Consider the following 25,061-nt stretch of genomic DNA (forward strand, 5'->3'; position numbering starts at 1 on the left):
TTACACATTTTCAGAATAGTTCATTATAGTAGACTGGAAATGACACCAGTGGTTAAGGGGACATGACCCTGAACAGACAGCATTTTTAGCATTATCTTCACCCTCATAGTGCAATTGATCTATAAATGAGGTAGCTCAAAAATTCTTAGACACAATTAGTCATTAGTCAAAACATTTCCCAAATTATAGAGATATTTATTATTATGTTTTGGTACTGACAACAATATAATAGTATATAAAAAAACAGAACACTATCTCAGTGTGGTACCATTTACTTTGGAACCACTGACTGCACAGCTTGGAAAAAAGAGTACAGACAACATTCACATAAGTGTTTTATGCCTCCAGTTTCCTTCCCTGATGCTGATCTGTAAAGACAAGTAATTTAGTTTACTACAACAAGAATATTTAATTTCAGGAAATAGTAGGGAAGGTAGGTAGAAGAGGTCAATCTAAATATCTGTACCAATTTTTGTGCAATTAACTTTATTTAGGAGAAAAGTGTACCTGAATCATGAAAATTAAAGTTTTCGGTAAATCGCAAAATATGATTTACAGATTCATTAATTTACTACCATGCTCATTTAGATCATTTCAGCTGCAGACTCCAGTTGCCTCCTGTTTCGTTACCCTCCATACTCTTTTTATTTTATTCTTTTCTTTATCCTTGACTCTTTGGTAACAGCTTCTGTAGGTATCTCTGCTTCGATTACCTGCCGCTTATCAATAGCAGTTAGAGCTGAAGCCATATTCCTTCCTGTCTGGATGCTCAAATTCTTCATAACAGGGATCCTTGAAATTGCACCATCATTGAATGTTATTGCATGCATTACACCAATCCTCAGCACTGTCAGCCCAACAAATACAGTTTTGGGTATTCTCTCCCATAGACAGCTGTTGAAGCTTTCATTTGCATTCTGAGAGAGACCTTGCATACATTTCCTTAGATTTTTATTTGCCAGACTCTATAGACCTAATTGTTTCAGTTACAGCAAGTGGTAAGGAATGCTTATTGGTATACTATATGCCTATAGCATTGCTAAAGTAGTACTTGCACCATGAATCTTCCCCTTTTGGACACAAACCATGCTGTGTGGTTTCATCTGTTGACACTCTGTGAAACCATGTTGCCCAAACAGCTCGTCTCGTTCTCCGAATCTCCTACGTTTCTCCTTAGTCCATAATATTGAGTCAAAGAATCAATTTTAGTTTTTCTAAAATGACCTGGACTGCCTATGTGTTTTCTGTCTAACAGTTTTTTCACTGAAGTCTTTACATAATTTTCTCAGCCAAGCTCTCATTTTTTGTATGTGCCCAACACATTCAAGCTTTCCTATCAGTGTCCCCCCTTATGGTCTGTCATTAACAACAGTAGTGTGTCCTTTACAGTCCCCATCCCCAAGGTAGCCTACATACCTCGCACCACGACTGACCTCTGATCTTCTATAGATGTATAGAACTCCTTTCATTCCCATGTTTCCACTTGGGCCATCAAAGTTCTTTTCACAAACATGGGTGCCAATAAATTTACATGAACAACCATGGCAGTGCTATGTTAGACATTCATAATCTAGTATCTTACCAGTTTCAATACATTTGGCAGTTTCAATCCCATTCAGAGGAGTATGACCTCTCTTCTGCCAAGATGCGTCAAATACTGCTACAGTGTCTGTATTCTCAGACAAGGCTACAGCTTCTTCTGCTGCTGTCCTCATTGTTCACTTGCACCACATAAAGCATTATGTATTAATTTATTATATCTGTCATACCTCAGTAGAGGTAGAGGCAAATCCATCACTGCACAAAAAGTCTGGGCAGCTCTCCTACCCCTTCCAATACATCACATTGCATAAGCAAGCTGAATATTTAAACTGTCATGTCTACTATCAGTTGCTTGCGATGTTATAGTATCACTGTGCATCTTACATGAGTTACAGCCAATCACTAATAGAATTGAGAGACCTTTCCTTGCTCAAATGTCCACAGAAACGTCAATACTATCTTCACAATTGCAGTACTTAAATTTCACAACACTCTTGAAAAGTCTTGTTATTGCTGCTGACAATACTACTAGGCTTTTTCGTATTACATTCAGAAAGTCAGTGTACGTCTAGAAGCACTGCCTGTAGGCACAGTTTCCGCGGATGACTTTCAAAGCAACTGATGTATTGTTCAGTTGTTTGGAACTGGTTGCTGCAAAACTTTCATTTGGGGCTAAATTTTTTTTACTCTCACACACAAAACTACTACTACAAAACCACATGTGTATGAAATTCCAAAATCATATATTCTCAAATCTTTGTTTACATTCAGACCATAGCCTTCTAGACGTGCATGTACTTTGGTTCCAGTAGTCAGTACCTTCTGGAATACACCTGTGTTGACAATCTGTAACTAATGACAGAAAAAATGTAAGAACAAAATAATGCATCACGTATTCTGACACACTTCAAACTGAACAGATGGGCGTGGCCCCTGTGCAACATTACTTTAAACCTCAAATTTAGATCGAATGGAAAATAATGCCCATAAACTGTACATTTTTGAAATCGGCACGAAATGCTCTTTCCTATAGACCAAGAATTGTTTCAAATTTTTGGTCATTTTCACGAGCATGTCCCCTTAAAGGCTGTGTGTGTGTGTGTGTGTGGGGGGGGCTGTGTGTGTGTGTGTGTGTGTGTGTGTGTGTGTGTGTGTGGCTGTGTGTGTGTGTGTGTGGCTGTGTGTGTGTGTGTGTGTGTGGCTGTGTGTGTGTGTGTGTGTGGCTGTGTGTGTGTGTGTGTGTGGCTGTGTGTGTGTGTGTGTGTGGCTGTGTGTGTGTGTGTGTGTGTGTGTGGCTGTGTGTGTGTGTGTGTGGCTGTGTGTGTGTGTGTGTGTGGCTGTGTGTGTGTGTGTGTGTGTGTGTGTGGCTGTGTGTGTGTGTGTGTGTGTGTGTGTGGCTGCCAATTTCCATTATGAGGTTTTTAAAATCTGTATGACCTTGGAGGTGCTAAAACGACGCATTGAGTGCTTGAAATTTGAATATTCAGGGATTATTACTAGACTGTTTCTGTGATTGCAATGTCAAATCTGAATTCAGGCAGTTTCAGTATAGCTAGGCAAATAATTACCAGCCTCCTTTTGCTAAGACTGTGTGATATAATTAGAGAATTTAAAAAGTTGCACGTTAGGCTTTATCAATCATCTGAATAGAATAGTTATCACATTAATAGATTAGTTACAGATGCCTGTTTTATCAGGTATATCTACAACTCTTGCATTTATTGCAGTGGCGAATGCGCAGCTTAGGGGTCAGTCTGACCTGGAGCGTGCTCAGGTGTTGCAGTGGCTGGGTTTTGCAGACAGTGAAATCCTCCCTGCCTCCTGTACATGGGTGTTCCCATGCATTGGTATCATGCAGTACAACAAGCAGGTAGGTTACAAGACGCGCGTTTTTCTGTCTGGGTAAATAACTTTATATTTAAGACTTGCATTTAATTTAGGTGGTTGTGGAGGAACAGTGATGAGGGTTAGCTAAAGGCAAGCATATTTACTTGTATTAGAGAATATAAAGATCACATAATTTTGCGACAGTGAAGTCCCCTTCCAGCACAGTCAATACAGTGAAACAAAAATGTCACTCCCGAAATGTAAAATGATAAAACTATTTTTCAAATGCCTGTGAGATATGTTACACACATGAAACATCAGAGGAATGTATTTACCATTTGATGGAGCAGATGCTGGTGAAGTCTGTTTTTGATGCTAGTCTACATCTACATGGATACTCTGAAAATCACATTAAAGTGCCTGGTAGAGGGTTCATCGAACCACCTTCATAATTATGTTATTCCATCCTCGTATAGCGTGCAGAAAGAATGAACACACGTCTTTCCGTACAAGCTCTGATTTCCCTTATTTTATCGTGGTGATTGTTCCTCACTGTGTAGATCGGTGTTCACAAAATATTTTTGCATTTGGAGGAGAAAGTTGGTGATTGGAATTTCGTTACAACTTTGTTGACATATTTTTGTTTCTGAAAAAATTTGGTGGGGGGGGCAGATTCTAAGTTTATACAAGGTTAATTAAAACCAGTTAATAGCTTTATTTTCCTGTTTCCTTGTGCCAAGCCTCATATTCAGAGCATCCTAGTGTGCAGCATGATGCTCCATTATTTCATAGATATGGTCTTCCCAAAAATGTGTGCTGCCAGGTGGTTTCCATCAGTTAACTTCTTTTCCACCAATCTAGCATTTTTAAACAAATGCTAGTCACTTTAATGATTTTATATGAATCTTAATCAGTGTTTCATTTCTCCTCTGTTACAAAACTTGGAGGATTCCTCATATCAAAACAAAACAAAATACTCTAGGCTCATCTGAAACTTGGAGTTTATGAAGGAATATTTTCATAGATCAAAAGTTTGTAACAAATGTTCAATAACACCCCTTTGCCTGGATCGGACACACCCTTCAAACTTTCTGGGTGGTGCTGAATGGTTTTGCAGGCTTATGTGACACATTGATGAAGGATCTTGGTATTTGGAATTTCTGCTTCGCAAACCATTGGCAGCTGTATTTGCAATTTCTGCTGAATTAACTAGTGGCTGCAGGAGGATTCCAAGAGGACAATTGGTGCTGGGGTACATGCATGTCATAGAACAAGTTCCCTCCTTATCCATAGATTGCATCCAAAACACTGATCTGGAGTCAGATCTCTCCAAACCACATGCCTCATCTTACCTAGAGCCACGTAGAGAAATGTGATCACATGACTCCCATGGATCCTAACTGCAGGAGTACATCCTGTAGCAAATATTCTGAATAAGGTCTTCGTAGATTGCACTTGTTAATGGTTTCTCACTCCTCCCCTCTCCCCCCCCCCCTTTTCCTCTGCTGTTGGATTGGCCAACGGAAAACACTTATTTCTGTACTGTCCTTTTTGGTTTAGTGTTTCTAAATTATTTTACCTCACATGTCAAACTTGTCCCACAAAATTTTAGTATCTGTTTGGTTAAGATAGTCTTATTTTCTCATTTCTTCTCCTATATTTTCCATGTTTCAATAAATTTCTTTATTACTACATAATTTACAACCTTCCATAGTTATCTAAATTATTAGTAAATGCTTGGACATTCACTTGCATTCCATCGTAACTATTGTATTTAATTTTTTAGACTGGCATTTTGTGTTGAAAAAGTTTTTATTTGCTTACCCCATCCCTTCCCCTTTTATATATCCTTCCCTGTAAAGCAGCTTTTTCCAAACCATTTTGTCGAATAATCTCCCTCTCAAGATTTGTAACATTTTCAGTTTGACCTTGTCTCGATTTCAGAGTTTCCTTGCACTTTTAATGTTAGTAAAAAGTTTTTTCACAGAAATTCGTATCTACTGGCTATTTCTTCCTAAAGATGATTTTGTGTTATAGGAGGCAACACATTTGCAGGAAGTATTTTTAGATTCCTTATCAGCAGGTTTGTGGAAAGACATTTGAGTTATATGTTTGTGTCCACTAAACCTTTGTATTCACTTGTAAGTGCAATTTAGGTTTCATGTGTTCTTGGAGTATGTTTATTTATATCCATTGTTGATAAATGATTGATAAACTTCAAATTCTATATGTAAATGATAAAAATTGATAGCATCCACCCTTTCGGAACCTACAGATATATTTATTTAAAATTGAAATATTCTCTTACTGCTCACTGTTGGGCATATTGGATTTAACGGATTGTGTGTGGCAGAACATCCTGTAGCTTAAATCATTTTAGGAGGTATGCAGATCTGAAGTGATGAAGCAGTAATGTCACAGCTTTGGGGAAAGGGGTAAGAACATAAATTTGTACACACACTTTGAGTTTCAGTTAACAAAGTAGCAAAATATAGATTGCTACTTACTGTAAAAATGACACATTGTTGCAGGCAGGCTCAGTTAAAACACTTAGACATTAGCTTTTGGCCACTGCCTTCATCATAAAAACGCACAGAAGCAAGCATACCTCATGCACCCATGACCATCTCCAGCAGCTGGGACCAAAATATATATTAGAATGAATTCTGGTCCGAGCTGCCAGAGATATGATAGTAATGTGTGTGTTAGGCATGCTTGCTTATATGCATGAATTTGTGTGCCTTTCTTTCTCTTACTATGGCTGTGGCCAAAAACGAATGTTTGTCTCTTGTCCTCAACTCAGTGTGGGCCCTTTACAGTAAATAATACATAGGTATATTGCAGTGGAACCCTACTTTCGAAAATGTAAAATTTAGGTAACTGCCTATTAAGTGGTAAAAGTAATGTGCAAGATTCCCTTTGCACTTTCTCACTTTATGTATATGTGCATAGCAGACATAAACATGCTTGTAAGGGACATTATTCCCTAGTAAATGTATATTATCTAATAAAATATGCTGCTGTAACTGGAGTTGGTGACTGACTGGGACATAGAAAGATTTGACTTAATTTCATGCATAATAATTGATGATTTTCGAAGCTGCCACTCATGTAAATAATCCAACATTGAATCAGTTTCTTCTTTTTTTGTGCTTTGCATGACAAGTTTCGAGAATTTGTCTTATTGTGGAGTGCAAGTATTTACTTAAGTGGTTTTTTGTGATGTTTGCATACGTGTTGTGTGTCGCTTGCACGGCTGTCATGTTTTTGAGGTATTAAGTGCTGTACCTCCTCAGTTATGTAGAAAACCACACACACTATCACTCACATTGTTTGTGAAACCTGACAAAAAATAAATTTGTAAATATTGCACTTATCAAGAAACACTTAACAGAAACACATTCTTGAAACACATCTTGCTATGCCTAAAAAAATAAATAATTGTAGATGTGTTTTAATCAAAAATATTACAACACATTGAGTGAAGGTGTCAAGATTACAACAATCGCAAAGCTATGCATGCATATTAAGAGACAATTTGGAAATAGTTGTAATTGGTCATGATACAACAAACCTTTACTCCCATCAGCCATCACACCAAGTAGAGCTTGGCAGTGGCAAGAGATACGGCAAGAGTGGTTCAGGCTTTTACCATTTACCAGTTCTGCTGAGTGGAGAACCATGCTGTCAAGAAACTTAGCCATGGAACATTTGTAAACACTTACTTCACAGCCAGTGCCATGTCAGCATTATTTTACATCTATTACATCAGTTTTTCCTCCACAGACATTTCTTCATAAAGTGTAAATCGTGGTAAAATTATAAGCATGTTAACAAATAATTGGGTCAAAATTAATATAGAGGATGTCAGAAATTTGACTGGAGTGGTACAAATGGTGTAAATGGCAGGGAAAATGTTAATTCTGGGAACATAAAAGGAGGGTTCTGATGTATATCTAAAATTCGAAAGGTCTTTATAAATATAACATTAACTGCATGGAAGTACCAGTGGTTCACATCCCTTATTTTTAATTTCATGTGATTCTTATTTTTAAAAGCATTCTTGACATAATTAACATATTGATGTAGTTCCATCATATTATTAGTTTCCTTGCACAGTCATAAGTATTTGTATATCATCTTACCACAATATACTTATTCTGTCATCCTTGCTTATTGAGTGATTTACTTTTTATTTTGTTTCGTATAATGTAATGGTGTTTAAGATTTTTGTAGTTTAGTAAATAGTGATAATTGTTGACTGCTGCAGGCAACAGAACGTTCAAAGGAGGATGTGAAGGAAGCACTTAGAACTCTGAACAATCACCTCCTGACACGTACCTTCCTAGTTGGGGAGCGCATATCCCTCGCAGACATTTGTGTTGCCTGTACGCTGCTGCACTTGTATCAGTATGTTCTGGACCCTGCCTTTAGGTAAGACCATTTTCTGTTTTTAATGTATGGGTTTTGTGTTTGATAGCTGGCTCATGTGTAATGCAACTGTTGATAATCTTGCGTTCACTGGTGTAAAAACTATGTAGAGAAAAAAGGTAATTGACTGACTTCATAGCATCTAGACATAAACAAAACTTGGATTTGAAATATAGCTTTATTTAAATAGGCAAGACTCAGCGTATTACACAGAAGATATTTGCGGAAATTCAAGAATATATGGCTGTTCGAACTGGCTTGAGCAATTAGGTTTGTGGGGGTTTTCTAAGATGTATTTACACGTGCCATATTTTACAGCAATATTTTACCATAATAATGGTACAGTGTGGCTGCAATTTTGCCAAGCAATATTCCCAGTATTGGAGGTAATGGCCAAGGTATGTCAGCATTGTCCACCAAGGGAAGGGAATGTTCATTGTTGCGGGACAATACGTAAGTCTGTCTTTGCATCTGAAGGCTCCCCTCCCACTCTAACCTTTGTTTCCTTCTCTCACAGACTGTGGTGCAGTCATTTGTCTGAGAAAAAGTTTGCACACCTACATATTGTGGTTTTCTATGTTGTGTACTGCTATGTGGACAAACAACAAAATAATCAGTTTTGTAAATGTAATTAGTCTGCAGCCAAACCTATAGGATATGGAAAGTAATGCAAACAAAGATTGCAATCTGAAAAAGGATATCGGGCGAGTTATTGCCAGTGAGCTCAGAATTTCACCTGATGAAGTGTGCAAAGAGGCACTGGGGTCATTTCGGGGGGGGGGGGGGGGGATCACAGTGAAGTTTGTTCAGCCACAATTCGGCAGTGACCATTCTTGCTGGTAGACTGTCGTTAATTGCCACCCCTACATCAAATACAGTGTAGTAATTATAGTTAGGACCTTTGATATACAACATTGCTGTCTCACATGCCCTATCTTTTGTACAATATGCACTACTGGCCGTTAAAATTGCTACACCACGAAGATGACGTGCTACAGGCGCAAAATTTAACAGCCACAATTCGGCAGTGACCATTCTTGCTGGTAGACTGTCGTTAATTGCCATCCTTACATCAAATACAGTGTAGTAATTATAGTTAGGACCTTTGATATACAACATTGCTGTCTCACATGCCCTATCTTTTGTACAATATGCACTACTGGCCGTTAAAATTGCTACACCACGAAGATGACGTGCTACAGGCGCAAAATTTAACTGACAGGAAGATGATGCTGTGATATGCAAATGATTAGCTTTTCAGAGCATTCACACAAGGTTGGCGCCGGTGGCGACACCTACAACGTGCTGACATGAGGAAAGTTTCCAGCCGATTTCTCATACACAAACAGCAGTTGACCGGCATTGCCTGGTGAAACATTGTTGTGATGCCTCGTGTAAGGAGGCGAAATGCGTACCATCATGTTTCCGACTTTGATAAAGGTCATATTGTAGCCTATCGCAATTGCGGTTTATCGTATCGCGACATTGCTGCTCGTGTTGGTTGAGATCCGAATGTCTGTTAGCAGAATATGGAATAGGTGGGTTCAGGAGGGTAATACGGAACGCCGTGCTGGATCCCAACAGCTTCGTATCACTAGATGACAGGCATCTTATTCGCATGGCTGTAACGGATCGTGCAGCCACGTCTCGATCCCTGAGTCAACACACATGGGGACGTTCGCAAGACAACAACCATCTACACGAACAGTTAGGACGACGTTTGCAGCAGCATGTACTATCAGCTCGGAGACCATGGCTACAGTTACCCTTCAGGCTGTGTCACAAACAGGAGTGCCTGCGATGGTGTAGTCAATGAACCTGGGTGCACGAATGGCAAAACGTCGTTTTTTCAGATGAATCCAGGTTCTGTTTATAGCATCATGATCGTCGCATTCGTGTTTGGCGACATCGCGGTGAGCGCACATTGGAAGCGTGTATTCATAGCCATACTGGCGTATCACCTGGCTTGATAGTATGGGGTGCCATTGGTTACACGTCTCGGTCACCTCTTGTTCATGTTGACGACACTTTGAACAGTGGACGTTACATTTGAGATGTTACGACCCGTGGCTCTACCCTTCATTCGATCCCTGCAAAACCTACATTTCAGCAGGATAATGCACGACCGCATGTTGCAGGTCCTGTACGGGCGTTTCTGGATACAGAAAATGTTGGACTGCTGCCCTGGCCAGCACATTCTCCAGATCTCTCACCAATTGAAAATGTGTGGTCAGTGGTGGCCGAGCAACTGGCTCGTCACAATACGCCAATCACTACTCATGATCGACTGTGGTATCATGTTGAAGCTGCATGGGCAGCTGTACCTGTATGCACCATCAAAGCTCTGTTTGGCTCAGTGCCCAGGTGTATCAAGGCCATTACTACGGCCAGAGGTGGTTGTTTGGGGTACTGATTTCTCGGGATCTATGCACCCAAATTGCATGAAAATGTAATCACATGTTAGTTCTAGTATAATATATTTGTCCAATGAAAACCCGTTTATCATCTGCATTTCTTCTTGGTGTAGCAATTTTAATGGTCAGTAGTGTAAATAGCCTGTAACTGGACTGTGGTTCGAAGATGTCGAGCACGTGACTTGAGCTTGTTCTCTGCAGGGGAATGACTTTTGTAGCCCTCTTTTATAGGATATAAATTGCCTGTGACTTGACTGTGGTTCATAGGTGTCAAGGGCATGAGCTTGGTTTCTGTGTTGGGGCATGATCTTCGTGGTGCGGGATGGGTGATACCATTGGCATAGGGGTGGACCTGAGATGTGGCATACTTTTGGTGGGCGATGGACTAACACTTCAAATGAAGAGGGTAGGATGTTCCTCTTGGTAAAGGGATTACTGTTAAAGGATAAAAGATATAGATTTTTGCTTGACAGGGCATCCACGTCTGTTGTTCGTCAGCGATGAAATCTGACAGTTCTAAAAATTAATTACTTCTACAAATGCAAGTACTTTGTGCTTTCAGGTCGTATGTCCCTTTCTCATGCGCATCTGCAAAATATTAAATGAATAACATGTATTCACGTGGTTAAGACAATCAAAGCAAAACAGAACCAACAGAAATTCTTAAGAAAAGCTTTCGTTAAAATGAGTTCATGAAGGATGCATAACTATGGTTAAAAGATGTTAAACTAGTGCATCTGCGGTACATGGTATTCAAGAAAACGGCCTTTTCAATCCTAAGTCTGCCATAAAGCTTCTCGCAGAAAAGGGACTACATAAAAGGGTAATGGCCCCTAATTAAAGGCAGAGACCATTGTTTAGTATAATAAATCATAAAAAGAATTAATGGCTCAACATCCCAAATCCCCCATTACAAAACTTAACAATGATCCAGGCTTAGGGGTGCACCAGACATGGATCCACATGAAGACAGGTAGACAGTATTTTGAATACTGCATGCCCAGAAAAGATGTTATAGACCGTGCACTTGTGGGTACATAGGAAAAGTACGTAACCCCCTAAGTAAAGTTTGCGACCTACCAGTGCTGTTTAGGCACCATCAGATCAGTACAAAGCACAACCCAAAGTTGAAATACCAGTGGGAGCAGTTATGTACATGGAATGTTAGTATGTGGACTGCTCGTGCCGTCTGGTCTACAAAATTTAAATTAATGTACATGCCAACAACAGGTTTAAGGAAACGCAAACTATTATTTACTGTGGTGTTTGAGCAGTTCGCTTGGACTTTACAGGTATGCAGCACTGCTGAGTTGCAAACTTTACTCAGGGGATTACATTGTTTTCCTTGCACATCTGCCAGTGTGCAGTCTATATAACCCCTTTTTTGACACCTGAGTGCTCGAAAGACCACCTATCTTTCATACAGGACCACGTGTAGTGTGCCTGTAAAACTGGACCGCTAAAAGTTTGTAATGGGGGATTCGTGGTGTCAGGCCTTCAGTTCTGTATATATTTTATTCCATTTAATGGTGCTTTCCTTCTTCTAATCGATCTTTACCTTTTGCGTGTAGGCCTCGCTCTGCGAGAGGCTTTCTGGCAGACTTAGGATTAAGGGGGATGTTATCTAGAATGTGACGTGCCAGGAATGAACTTCCTAACTTCAGTTATGCATGCTGTCTGGAGTCATATTTTAATGTGTGTATAGGGGTTTCTCTAAGAATTTCTATTGATTCCGTTTAGCTTTCTTTACCATGTTGGTATGTATTGTTGTTCATTGAAAATAGTACAGGTGCACCTGAAGATGGGACATAAGTCTTGAAATAGGGTAGTGTTTTCATTTTTAGAAATAATTAATTTTTACAACTGTTGCAGATTTTCATTGAAGTATCCCAAATTATCATATTCTGTTACCTGTAGTCTTCAGTGATTCTTTCAGGACAGCGAAGGACTTCTTTGCACTTTGTTACAACAGTGTGATGGCTTTGTACGTAGAGCCACTCTATGTAAAGAGCGTAGTTTTATTTATGTGACTCTTCATAACGTCCTAAAGAAATTCTCTCGCAAAGACAATGCAGCTAAATGAGTTAACTTCATGTTAAATGTTTAGCCAGTTTCTTGCATCTTTCAGAAATGTGGCACATCAGGAAAAGTTTGGTGCTTGAAAAGCTGTACACTTTTAATTGGAACACTGGTAGAGTGCTGTGAGTAGCTTTATTTCCATTAAGGTCACTTTACTTTGAGAAAGTGGAACCCTTTGTAAACATGTAAGGCCAGTACTCATGTGGTCCAGAATTTGTCTCGCAGGTTTCGGAGAGTTTTTACACATGTCCTGAAATATGCTTCCTCAGAAGACAATTTTGGAATTGTGCTTAAAAAGTGTAATCACTGTGCACACTTTCATCAAATGCAAATTCTGTGGCACTTGCGGATATAATGCTGGAAAAATAGTTACAGGTATTGCTGCTCCAATTGACTGTCCTGCAGGTCACTGTTAAGAAATATTCAGGTCCTGTGAACGCTGTCCTTAGCCTTGAATTAAGACAAAATAGCATGGAGGGTTGGAGTGCCAGGTTTGTTATACTGACTAGCAATGAGCAAAGTGGTAGATAAAGGTGTTAGAAAAGAAATAGTTGCCACTTTGTTCACACCAAAGACTTGGATAGCTAGTTAGTTTCATGTCCCATGTATCATTTGCAGCATCCCTGTCCTATACACCATGTACACCAATTACACACCCAAGCAAGTGGGATGTGAAATAGCACTCTATACTGATGACACAGCCATATACAAGAGCAACAGCAAACTTTAAATCATTCACTGTAAATTAGAAGAGCACGTAGACAAAAGTCACAGTAGTGCAATGTCTGGAAAGTGAAAATTAAACCCACCAAATGGCAAGTCATAGCTTGTTGCAAATCGATATGAAATGGAACGAGCGTGTGGGAGCTGGATGGTAGACTGTAGTTTATTGGGAGAATTTTAGGAAAGATAGTTCTCCTATAAAGGAGACAGCAAATAGGACACTGATGCGACTTATTCTTGAGTATTGCTCAGTTGTCGGGATCTGTACCAGGTTGGATTGGTGGAAGACATTGAAGAAATTCAGAGGCAGACTGCTAGCTTTATCAGTAGGTTTGTCCAACATGCAAGTGTTACAGAGGTGCTTCGAGAACTTAAATGGAAATCCCTGCAGGGAATGAGACATTCTTTTCAAAAACACTATTGAGAAAATTTAGAAAACTGGCATTTGAAACTGACTGTTAAACGATTCTACTGCTACAAACAATGTTGTGCGTCAGGATCACAAAAGAAATATCTAAGCTCATATGAAGGCGCGTAGAAAGTCGTTTTACTCTTGCTCTTTTTGCGATTGGAAAAGGAAAGGAAATGACAAGTAGTGGTACAGGGTACCATCTGCACCCATATTACAGTGGCCTGTGGAGTCACAGTGTAGATTTGTAATTGGTGGATGGGACCTGCCCAGGTGTGACTCAATCATGTTTCTGGGCCTCAAAATAGGCAGGTGCCTCACATGGTGCAAGCACATTACAAAAATAAGGAAAAAGGTTGCACTCTTTTGCATTTTGTATCAAAGGGTGAATAATTGACCATGGAATGCAAAGTCCTCTGGCATTGGCGCATCCTTCCAGCCATCCTGTATGGCTTGGTGGCACCAGACACCACCCCCTAAGCCTCCAACATCCCAAGAACAAGAGCATCAACAACCCAGGTGCTTGCAGATATGTCCCAAACACACATGTTCGAGACCTGTCAAACTAGCCCACTATTTGCGCAATCATTAATGCTAGATCAGTAAAATTTTAGAAAGAAACAGATTTTACCTCGCCTCCTCATACAACATTTAGGTTAAGAACCACATGAAGCTTTGCACAAATGCCCAAAATTTACACTTTTGTGCCTGCCACTTTAGGGAGTACTGACAGACACAAACACCAGACATACATTTACGTTAATACACATTCACACGTCTCCAATCCCCATTTTCTAGAATCCCAAGCGCACTATGAAGTCAAACCGGTACAGCCCAGTGACGCTTCAAAATTCAGATCCCACACATTGCCTTCAGGAAGGATAATTCGTAATGAGTCAATCTGTATTCACATCACAAATTAATTTGTAAATATGGCTATATGCTGAACATTTATACTTTTTAGCATACAAATGAGTAATTCCTGCCTACTGCATTTGTACATTACAATAGAAATTCTGATACGGAATAAGAGTTGTCAAGGAAAATCTTTTTCAGTTTTTCCAAATTTTACGTTTGTCAGGCCTTTTATATCACTGGGTAAGTTATCCAAAACAGACTTCAGGAGGGGACAAATTTACTGTAAAGCAGTGGTCAGAATGCCAAAGTCCTTAAACTGATGTCTAAGAGATAATCGTGGGTGGGCATTACATATTATTCTTACATTATGTTTTTGAACAATGAAGACTTGGTCATAAAGATGTCTTAACACCAGAACATTATTCCCTATGACATTACTAAATGAAAATGTCAACTGATTTCTCTCCCCCAACAAAATTGATGATTCTAAGTGCAAATGTAGCTGAACTGAGTTCCAAAATGTGCTTTTTGTCCAGTTTAATTTTTCATAAGTGTGGACAAGTAAGGATTGTGAAGTTTCCACTCTTATTTCCTCAGTTACGTGTTTCACTTATCATTGATGTGGTACCTGTAGATTGCAAAACGGAATGTTTTCTTTAAAGTTGAGGGTCAGACTATTCACAGATACTTCTAAGAATCTGTTTGCCATTTCTTCTGCTACTGTGCATATACTTGGATTGGTTACTGTACTAGTGTCACCTGCTAAAAGAACTAATTCTGCTTGTAGTATGTTAGATGAAAGATGTTCACACTTGAGGAACAAAGGCAGCCCTTAGATTGAGCCTTGAGGAACCCCATGCCACAGTTGGTAATTCCATTTAATTACCTATGTGCTATTAAGAGTTTCTTTTCTGATTGTGCTCAAACTCTGTTTCAGAGCTGTGAATGAGCATGTTCACTATCTCCTCCAGAATTACCCCCATCACATGAAAATACTTTTAAGATATTTTATTACAATTGTGTGTGAGTGAAGTGTCAGCATTTACAAAGGACAAAAATCAATCTTATTTTTGTTACTTATTATTACTGTCAGTAATATTGTCCCATTACCTATTCTCAGTTGCAAGAGTTGGTGAAATTAATTGTAGACTGCATAATTGTCATGACTTGCAAATTTATGAAATATTTCCAAATATCATAAACCAGAGCTTGTCAATGTGTAATGATTGTTGAAAGTAAGCAAATTGAATTGTTAACATGATCTAAATTTTAATCCTACAAATTTAAGTCAGTCATGTTGTTTGTGCTTAGTCTGAAAAAAATGTGTGAAAATGAGTGTCTTTATATTTTAAATTCAGGTGTGTTGTATGAGTGTGGAATCTTGGAATGATGCTGCTCCTTTAATTGTTCACTTGATAGTTAAGTTTCCCTTTCTAGTCTTGTTTATTTAAAAAGGCTGTCACTGATATGTTGTTCTCTCTTTGAGTGCAGGTTGTGTTTCCTGTGGCACAATTTGTAATTAAGGGAGATATAGTGAAAATATGCCATGTTCCACCCTGATCTGCATTGTCATACAGAATTCAGAACTAATAATGGCACACACTTGACATTAAACATTGTTTTAAAATTTCTCAATGTTATCTGTGACAATACTGTAAATTTATGTAAACATGACATAATGACAAGTGGAGATTGAATTATTACCAGAAACTTATTTTTTTCTCAAGGAAGCCGTATCAAAATGTAAACAGATGGTTCAATACCATTATCAACCAACCACAAGTTAGAGCTGTTATTGGTGAATTCAAACTGTGTGAGAAGATGGCAGAATTCGATCCAAAGAAATTTGCCGAATTCCAAGGTAATTTACTAGATAAATTCATTATTATAATTTTACAGCTTTATTGATTTCTGTAAGTGTAGTTACTACATAAGTTTTAGCTCATGATTTATACAAATGTTGAGATGCTTATAATGGTTTTTGGCCAGGCACAGTTACTGTTAAAACATCATACTTTTAAACAGATAATGCATTAGCCTATTAGATGTACAACTGTTGTCTGATTAAAGAAGCTTTTTGAATTTTCTGTATGAATAACATTAGATGCATAGGTGAGGAGTCTTTTCTTGTGAAAGATAAGTACTACCTCCTGATTGGTCATTTCCTTTACATCCAAGAATGTTTAATAACAGCCTGCGGTGTATTGACATATAAACAGTATTTCAGTTAAGGTTCAAAACTTGGATTTAGAAGTCTGATCACCCTGCTTTGGGATTTCTGTAAACTGCTGACAGCAAATGCTGAGATTGCACTTTGTAACAAGCTCTTGCCTGATGTTTTCCCTGACATTTTTCGTTTAGGATAACATGCTCACTGATTTAGGTATTGTCGGTATATTATACATTTTGTAAAATATTTATAATGTGTCGAATAATCTTTTAAAACAGCTCAGGATTGATGTGTAGTGGGAGTTGACAAAAACACCCTCCCTTAAAAAAAAATGCTTCTTTTCTGCTATTCCACCGGCCTTTCTCCTCCCCCTACAAGCAATCCTACCTCTTGCCATGGGGAAAAAAGTTTGTAATTCAAGGAAAGATTTCTCTATAATTAGTTTCACTATCAGATATCAAACTTGCCTCAAATAATGGTATTAGTAAATAATGAACAATTGACTTCCTGCTGCACTGAGTTGGTAGGATTCAAAACCCACCTTATCAGATAGCTTGCAGGGTTTGCGAACAGGTTCTTTTGTATGAAATGATTCATATGGTCATTGGCTCTCATTCACTGGTAAGGCTGAATGCAAACTCTACTATTCTAAGAGTGTCACATGACACAGATGCTTAGTAAGTTTGTAGCTGAAAAGTTTAATTTTTTTTTTGAAATCTTATCCACTTGTGAGGATTGAAAGCTCTTGGATTGCAGTAAACAAAAATATTTAATTTTCCCATTAATTACATATTGTCTTCTGCCAGTGCCTTTTCTTTTTACCCAATTGACTGCTTGGTTGATATTCTCCCTGTTGTGCATGGTAAAGTCGACAAAATGCCTTATCAGATGTTAGATGATACCTGTACATTATGCCTTTGTGTAGAAGTGAGATCTGTGACTGTTTTGGTGAGTGGAGGAGATGTACCTACTGTGGCAGAGCGTTTAGCCAGCAAATTAATGTCCTGTTAAAGGTCAGAAATTAAAACATCTGAAGGGGTTAATCAGGGTGTATACAATCCAGGACAACTGGGAGATCTGGGGAAAACCTGGGAATTTTTTAGAATTCCGGGAATTTTCCATTGTTTTTGTTTTCGGTTAAACTTTTTGACTGTGCAGAACCAATACTCTAACAAAGGATAAAACTTCAATTGCAAAGGAAATGCGCCATATACAGCGACAACACACAGTGCTCATACAAGCGTCTGCCAACAGCAAAATGAGTCAAAGGCTTTAGGAAGACTATGCAATGCTTCGTAACAACAAATTGCCTCCGATGAGCGTGATGTCACAACTGTTTACATTAGATTCGTTTTAGCAGCAACGAGCGGGATCGTGCGCATGTGCAGTTGAGTAGTACCTTCTCCTGCTTTTGGCTACAGAAATATGGCTGTTAGTTGTTAAGCAGTCGCAGCAAGCCTCTAGATGCTACCGGGAAGAATTTTACTGGAGCGCTCAAGCTGCCAGATTTACACGTGTGCAGCAGGCCCAGATCTAGGAATGTTGTTGTTGTGGTCTTCAGTCCTGAGACTGGTTTGATGCAGCTCTCCATGCTACTCTATCCTGTGCAAGCTTTTTCATCTCCCAGTACCTACTGCAACCTACATCCTTCTGAATCTGCTTAGTGTATTCATCTCTTGGTCTCCCTCTACGATTTTTACCCTCCACGCTGCTCTCCAATACTAAATTGGTGATCCCTTGATGCCTCAGAACATGTCCTACCAACCGATCCCTTCTTCTGGTCAAGTTGTGCCACAAACTTCTCTTCTCCCCAATCCTATTCAATACTTCCTCATTAGTTATGTGATCTACCCATCTAATCTTCAGCATTCTTCTGTAGCACCACATTTCGAAAGCTTCTATTCTCTTCTTGTCCAAACTATTTATCGTCCATGTTTCACTTCCATACGTGGCTACACTCCATACGAATACTTTCAGAAACGACTTCCTGACACTTAAATCTATACTCGATGTTAACAAATTTCTCTTCTTCAGAAACGCTTTCCTTGCCATTGCCAGCCTACATTTTATATCCTCTCTACATTTTATATCCTTCGACCATCATCAGTTATTTTGCTCCCCAAATAGCAAAACTCCTTTACTACTTTAAGTGTCTCATTTCCTAATCTAATACCCTCAACATCACCCGATTTAATTCTACTACATTCCATTATCCTTGTTTTGCTTTTGTTGATGTTCATCTTATATCCTCCTTTCAAGACACTGTCCATTCCATTCAACTGCTCTTCCAAGTCCTTTGCTGTCTCTGACAGAATTACAATGTCATCGGCGAACCTCAAAGTTTTTATTTCTTCTCCAGGAATTTTAATACCTACTCCGAATTTTTCTTTTGTTTCCGTTACTGCTTGCTCAATATACAGATTGAACAACATCGGGGAGAGGCTACAACCCTGTCTTACTCCCTTCCCAACCACTGCTTCCCTTTCATGTCCCTCGACTCTTATAACTGCCATCTGGTTTCTGTAAAAATTGTAAATAGCCTTTCGCTCCCTGTATTTTATCCCTGCCACCTTTAGAATTTGAAAGAGAGTATTCCAGTCAACATTGTCAAAAGCTTTCTCTAAGTCTACAAATGCTAGAAACGTAGGTTTGCCTTTCCTTAATCTTTCTTCTAAGATAAGTCGTAAGGTCAGTATTGCCTCACGTGTTCCAGTGTTTCTACGGAATCCAAACTGATCTTCCCCGAGGTTGGCTTCTACTAGTTTTTCCATTCGTCTGTAAAGAATTCGTGTTAGTATTTTGCAGCTGTGACATATTAAGCTGATAGTTCGGTAATTTTCACATCTGTCAACACCTGCTTTCTTTGGGATTGGAATTATTATATTCTTCTTGAAGTCTGAGGGTATTTCGCCTGTTTCATGCATCTTGCTCACCAGATGGTAGAGTTTTGTCAGGACTGGCTCTCCCACTGCTGTCAGTAGTTCCAATGGAATATTGTCTACTCCGGGGGCCTTGTTTCGACTCAGGTCTTTCAGTGCTCTGTCAAACTCTTCACGCAGTATCATATCTCCCATTTCATCTTCATCTACATCCTCTTCCATTTCCATAATATTGTCCTCAAGTACATCGCCCTTGTATAGACCCTCTATATACTCCTTCCACCTTTCTGCTTTCCCTTCTTTGCTTAGAACTGGGTTTCCATCTGAGCTCTTGATATTCATACAAGTCGTTCTCTTATCTCCAAAGGTCTCTTTAATTTTCCTGTAGGCGGTATCTATCTTACCCCTAGTGAGATAGGCCTCTACATCCTTACATTTGTCCTCTAGCCATCCCTGCTTAGCCATTTTGCACTTCCTGTCAATCTCATTTCTGAGACGTTTGTATTCCTTTTTGCCTGTTTCACTTACTGCATTTTTATATTTTCTCCTTTCATCAATTAAATTCAATATTTCTTCTGTTACCCAAGGATTTCTACTAGTCCTCGTCTTTTTACCTACTTGATCCTCTGCTGCCTTCACTACTTCATCCCTCAAAGCTACCCATTCTTCTTCTACTGTATTTCTTTCCCCCATTCCTGTCAATTGTTCCCTTATGCTCTCCCTGAAACTCTGTACAATCTCTGGTTCTTTCAGTTTAATCAGGTCCCATCTCCTTAAATTCCCACCTTTTTGCAGTTTCTTCAGTTTTAATCTACAGGTCATAACCAGTAGATTGTGGTCAGAGTCCACATCTGCCCCTGGAAATGTCTTACAATTTAAAACCTGGTTCCTAAATCTCTGTCTTACCATTATATAATCTATCTGATACCTTTTAGTATCTCCAGGGTTCTTCCATGTATATAACCTTCTTTCATGATTCTTAAACCAAGTGTTAGTTATGATTATGTTGTGCTCTGTGCAAAATTCGACCAGGCGGCTTCCTCTTTCATTTCTGTCCCCCAATCCATATTCACCTACTATGTTTCCTTCTCTCCCTTTTCCTACACTCGAATTCCAGTCACCCATAACTATTAAATTTTCGTCTCCCTTCTCTAGGAAGGGGGAGGCAAATTCACACATTCCTGTCAGTTTTTGAACACATTCTAAGTTGATTTCTGAATGAATCATAAGTTGGTTTGTGCTTAGTGTACATGTCTCTGTCGGGGGAATCCTCTTCGCATGTACAAACTAACTTTCCTACAGACAAAAGGGGCTATAAGAGCTGAGTGGAGTAAGGCCGAACGGATGAATGCCAACCGCTGTCTGATTGTGTGGTTGATTGGGTTTGCGAATGATGAGCATTGTTATAATTACTAGCGACATCCATAGATTCAGACTACAGGAGTCGAAATAAACGCATAACAGGTAAGAAAGATTACGTATTACCTTCTTGGTGTGTCCAAGAAAACGAAATTTTGTCCAGATCGCTATACTAGCAAGGGCCAGTTGTACAGTCTCTGGCTAGCAGCCTCTTTAAGGTCTGTTCTGGAAGTAAGGCGGAAAACACGTTGTACGAACACGTAACGATGCCTAACCGGAGAATAATCGCGGGATAACTGAACTGGTGATTCTGGCAGAGTTAGTGAAGTTAACCTGCGAATAAGCTTTGACATTGGCAGGAATAGTTACAGAATTAGTGATAACAAGACTGTTTGTTAAAAAGAGGAAGGAGAAGAAACAGGTACATTACACAAATTATGGAACAATATGATGATTCAAAGTCTGTATAAAATTTTATTACTACTTCTTTTCGATTTCATACTTCAGAAACTGGAGTGTATGAATGAAGTGTGAAACTATTTCCTAACATAAAACTTTTTGCTTGTAGTAGGTCTAATAGGCATTAGATATTGGTATATTGTGAATTATATTCTGTTGTTACAAAAAAAAATACTGTTAGTGCCAAAACAGTCTCGTTTATTTGATGTGTGTTACAATTGTTGCAGTATTACAAAGGCCTATTTTATCTAGCAGAAGTGATTAAATAGACATAATCAGATCGGGAAACCATACCAGCCTTGGGTCCTATTTGTATTAACAGCTTTTTCAGTATTAGACAACGACATTTCGACTTTTCATGTAGCAAAACGTTTGGCGAACTTTGTGGTAGTAGATTCTTTCGCAGAAAGGAAAGCACGCCATGTAAAGCTGTAGAAAGATTGGGGGGGGGGGGGGGGGGGGGGAGGGCAGGATGTCAAAGCAGCCGAAAGTAAGCAGGAGAGACACCACAGGACATTTTAATTTCCACTGTCCTGAATATGGTTTGATGGCATCCATTACAAGATATACACATTTCAATTCCATAGAGCAAAGTACAGTGACGTGCAATAGAAGAATGCTGTGAGAGGCGGTGAGGCACTGCACTTTGGTACACTTATGACCAAATAACATGTGTTGCATTTCTCGAACACACGTTTTATCCATTAAAGTCTTTAGAAAGGTGTGCACTACAAAATGAACATATTTTTGAAAATTCGAATTTTTAAATTTTTGACGTCCTATCTCAAAGTGGTGGGGTATTGCCTCGGTTCCGAAATATCGTAGATCCGGGGCTCTATGTAGGCTCTGCGCAGAGCAGTCTGAGTTACAGTGGGGAAGTGGGTAGTCTCCACGTGGCCCGTGTTTACATCTAGTGATTTTGCAGTTTCCTCTTCGTTTACTGCTCTCGTGTCAAATGAAAACAAAACAGATTTCTGTGGCTGGAAGCTGTCAAGTGAATTAAAATACATTCACATAATTACGGAAGGCTAAAATTTGTTAGTAGTTGCAGATTTTATTTCCACATTTCTGACAGTCAAGCATTAATTGCCTTGCAGAACAGTGAAGTCACCTTTGTTGGTTTGCTAAAGAAATTTTCTTTCATAAATCTTTTCCGCTGAGGCAGACAAATATTTGAAACGAAGTGTTTAATTCTACACACTGTTCGCTGAATTTAAAGTCACATTTTCAAGTTGTGGCCTACTTCACTGGGAATCTGGACGTACGAATGTGCACTTTAAATGTGCTTATTTTAGTATGGGTCACGAAATTCCGATGCTGCTGGAGTGTCCTCTGATGTCTTGCTTCCTTTATGACATAATGTAAGATCTTTTAATGTTTACACGTACGAACATATGGGCTCCCTACGACATCGTAGCTGCGCAAGTGTGGTGATGGCTGTCATCTGGCAGAAACAAACCTATTTCTAACAGGTCACGGGAAAATATTCCGAATGTTGGTTTGAAAAGCATTACCATCAAAGTTACCATTCTGGCAGTTACACCAGAACTCTATGTGAGAATGTACGATGAATTTCTTAAATCGCAGAGTGTTTCACTCTCATTTAAAAATAAACTCTTCGATGACGAGCCATTTAGACGAATTTCGAGCCCAGATGATCAGAAATTTATGTTGTTGTTAAAAATTTTACTGGCACATTTGTGTGATATATCTTAAATTGTAATGCGCGCATAAAAGATCAGCATTATATGTGAAAGCTTAGCTTCTCTTGCAGCGTATTAAGCTTATAGACCAATATTACATGTGAAAGCTTTGAGTTTTGTGTGTATTAATTTAAACCATTAACTTTTTTGTTTGTGTGTTCGCGCTTCTTAAGTGACGTTGCTATTGGCTGACTACATCACGTGTCCTAAGCTCTGAGTAACCACTGTCATCGGCTGGCGAGATCACGTGACATGAGATATGACTGGCTTACAAAAGCACACCGCAATCTCAATTTCAATGCTTCGGAAAGTAACATGCGGTGTTTGGTGGAATTCAAATTTATACTTTCGTAATACGAAAATATGCAGCGTACATGTTGCTGCACATCAAAGATCTTTCCAAAACATGTTTTTTCCCTGTGTTCAGTTTTTGATAGCGCCGGGAAATTCTACGCTTGTGTATAAAACCATAATCATTTGAAGGACTAATAAGTTAATACAGTTCCAAAATAAAATATACTGTCTGTTAACAGGGAAAAAGTATGCTTTCACCCAGGAGAAAGTGTGTTTTTTATCTGGGAGAATTCCAGGAATTTTTTTCCTTGTTCGCATATACACCCTGCTAATGTCACTAGAAGTTTGTGTGAGAGATTATATATTAGAATTTAGGGAATGATGGTCATTTCAGTAGTTTTTCTGCAAACAGGATTAGTCATAACATTTATACCACTTAACAGTTGTAACACACAGTTCCAATGAAACTGACATTTTGGTTACGTATAACGGGTGTGCGGTTAAGGAGTCAGAACAATCCAAATTCCTTGGTGTTCAGATAGATGGCGAGCTATGATGAAAAGCTCATGTTCAGGAATGGTGCTGCTCCTTTAATTGTTCACTTGATAGTTAAGTTTCCCTTTGTAGTCTTGTCTATTAAAAAAGCTGTCACTGATATGTTGTTCTCTCTTTGAGTGCAGGTTGTGTTTCTTGTGACACAATTTGTAATTAAGGGAGATATAGTGAAAATATGCCATGTTCCACCCTGATCTGCGTTGTCATACAGAATTCAGAACTAATAATGGCACACACTTGACATTCAACAGTGTTTTAATATTTCTCAATGTTACCTGTGACAATACTGTAAATTTATGTAAATGTGACGTAATGACCAAGTGGAGATTGATTAGTACGAGGAACTTGTATTGTTTTCTCAAGAATGTAAACAGATGGTTCAATACCATTATCAACTAAACTCAAGTTGTTGTTTTCTTGGCATTCTGAACTGCTCCACTTGAACTGTTTTCATCAACTGTGCCGGACCAGCTTGATGGACTTAGTTACCTTCCCAGTTGCACATGCTTGTGTGTGGACACTTAGGTGCACTAGAATTTGATAAACATGAAGTTTCAACTCCCTATGATGGAATAGGATTTAATTCTTCTAACAGATGCTTATATTGCATCCCAGTCTAAATCATTTAACTTATTACAACATTTAGCAAAATGGAACATTGCTTGCGTGTACAGTTACAGATTGTACATTGACCAAAAGGATTTTTGAGAGACCTGTAGATGGCTTCCGTTATGTCAAGAGATCCTACTGTATTGTCACAGTGCACTCCTTATTCAACTGCGCACCACACTACTTCAAATCGGGATGCTAGTTCATGAAGCTTACACACGCCCCACACAGGTGCTGTAACTCTTGACAATAACTGTGATAGCTGTTCCGCCTTGAAGATACATGGCGTCCATCCGTATAAGCGTTAGATGCTATTGTGACGACAAAAACCTACAGAGAGCTTTCTGTTTATAATTATTTAACTGTTATGTGGTTTCGTATATCGAGGCCATCATTCATTGGCTAAGTCGACATAAGGTTACACACGAATCTGCCAGAGTGATAAGTTACATTACATAATAAACTACAACAATATTAGCAGTTATCCTCACACTTTAAAGTCCAAATGAAGAATTTTATCATGGCTAACTTCTGTTCTGTCGGAAAGTTCCCACAAAAAATTCGAGGAAAGTCCTGTGTTACGTTGTTCATTACACTAACATGTACTCAGTAGCTTTTCAGCAAAGGAGTCATGTCAATTTTATTCTAGCTATTAACTTCTGTGATTTTTAATTTCATTTGGTGACTTATTCCATGACCATGGAGATAGGCTCCTCAATTTGGTCCTGCAGAATTATACATGTAAAATAA

At 38.9% G+C, this 25,061-nt stretch overlaps 1 protein-coding gene across 1 annotated transcript in view; it reads left to right on the forward strand.

Annotated features, from left to right (window-relative positions):
- The window catches only part of LOC124716981 (elongation factor 1-gamma), a 50,843-nt gene that overhangs the window by 19,197 nt on the left and 6,585 nt on the right, over positions 1 to 25,061 (forward strand). Inside the window, exons 4-6 of the mRNA XM_047243585.1 lie at positions 3,270 to 3,412; positions 7,640 to 7,803; positions 16,011 to 16,144. Coding sequence (XP_047099541.1) covers positions 3,270 to 3,412; positions 7,640 to 7,803; positions 16,011 to 16,144 — 441 coding nt within the window. The remainder of the gene's footprint in view (positions 1 to 3,269; positions 3,413 to 7,639; positions 7,804 to 16,010; positions 16,145 to 25,061) is intronic.

Source organism: Schistocerca piceifrons, chromosome 9 (assembly GCF_021461385.2).
Source record: "Schistocerca piceifrons isolate TAMUIC-IGC-003096 chromosome 9, iqSchPice1.1, whole genome shotgun sequence".
Lineage (NCBI taxonomy): Eukaryota > Metazoa > Arthropoda > Insecta > Orthoptera > Acrididae > Schistocerca > Schistocerca piceifrons.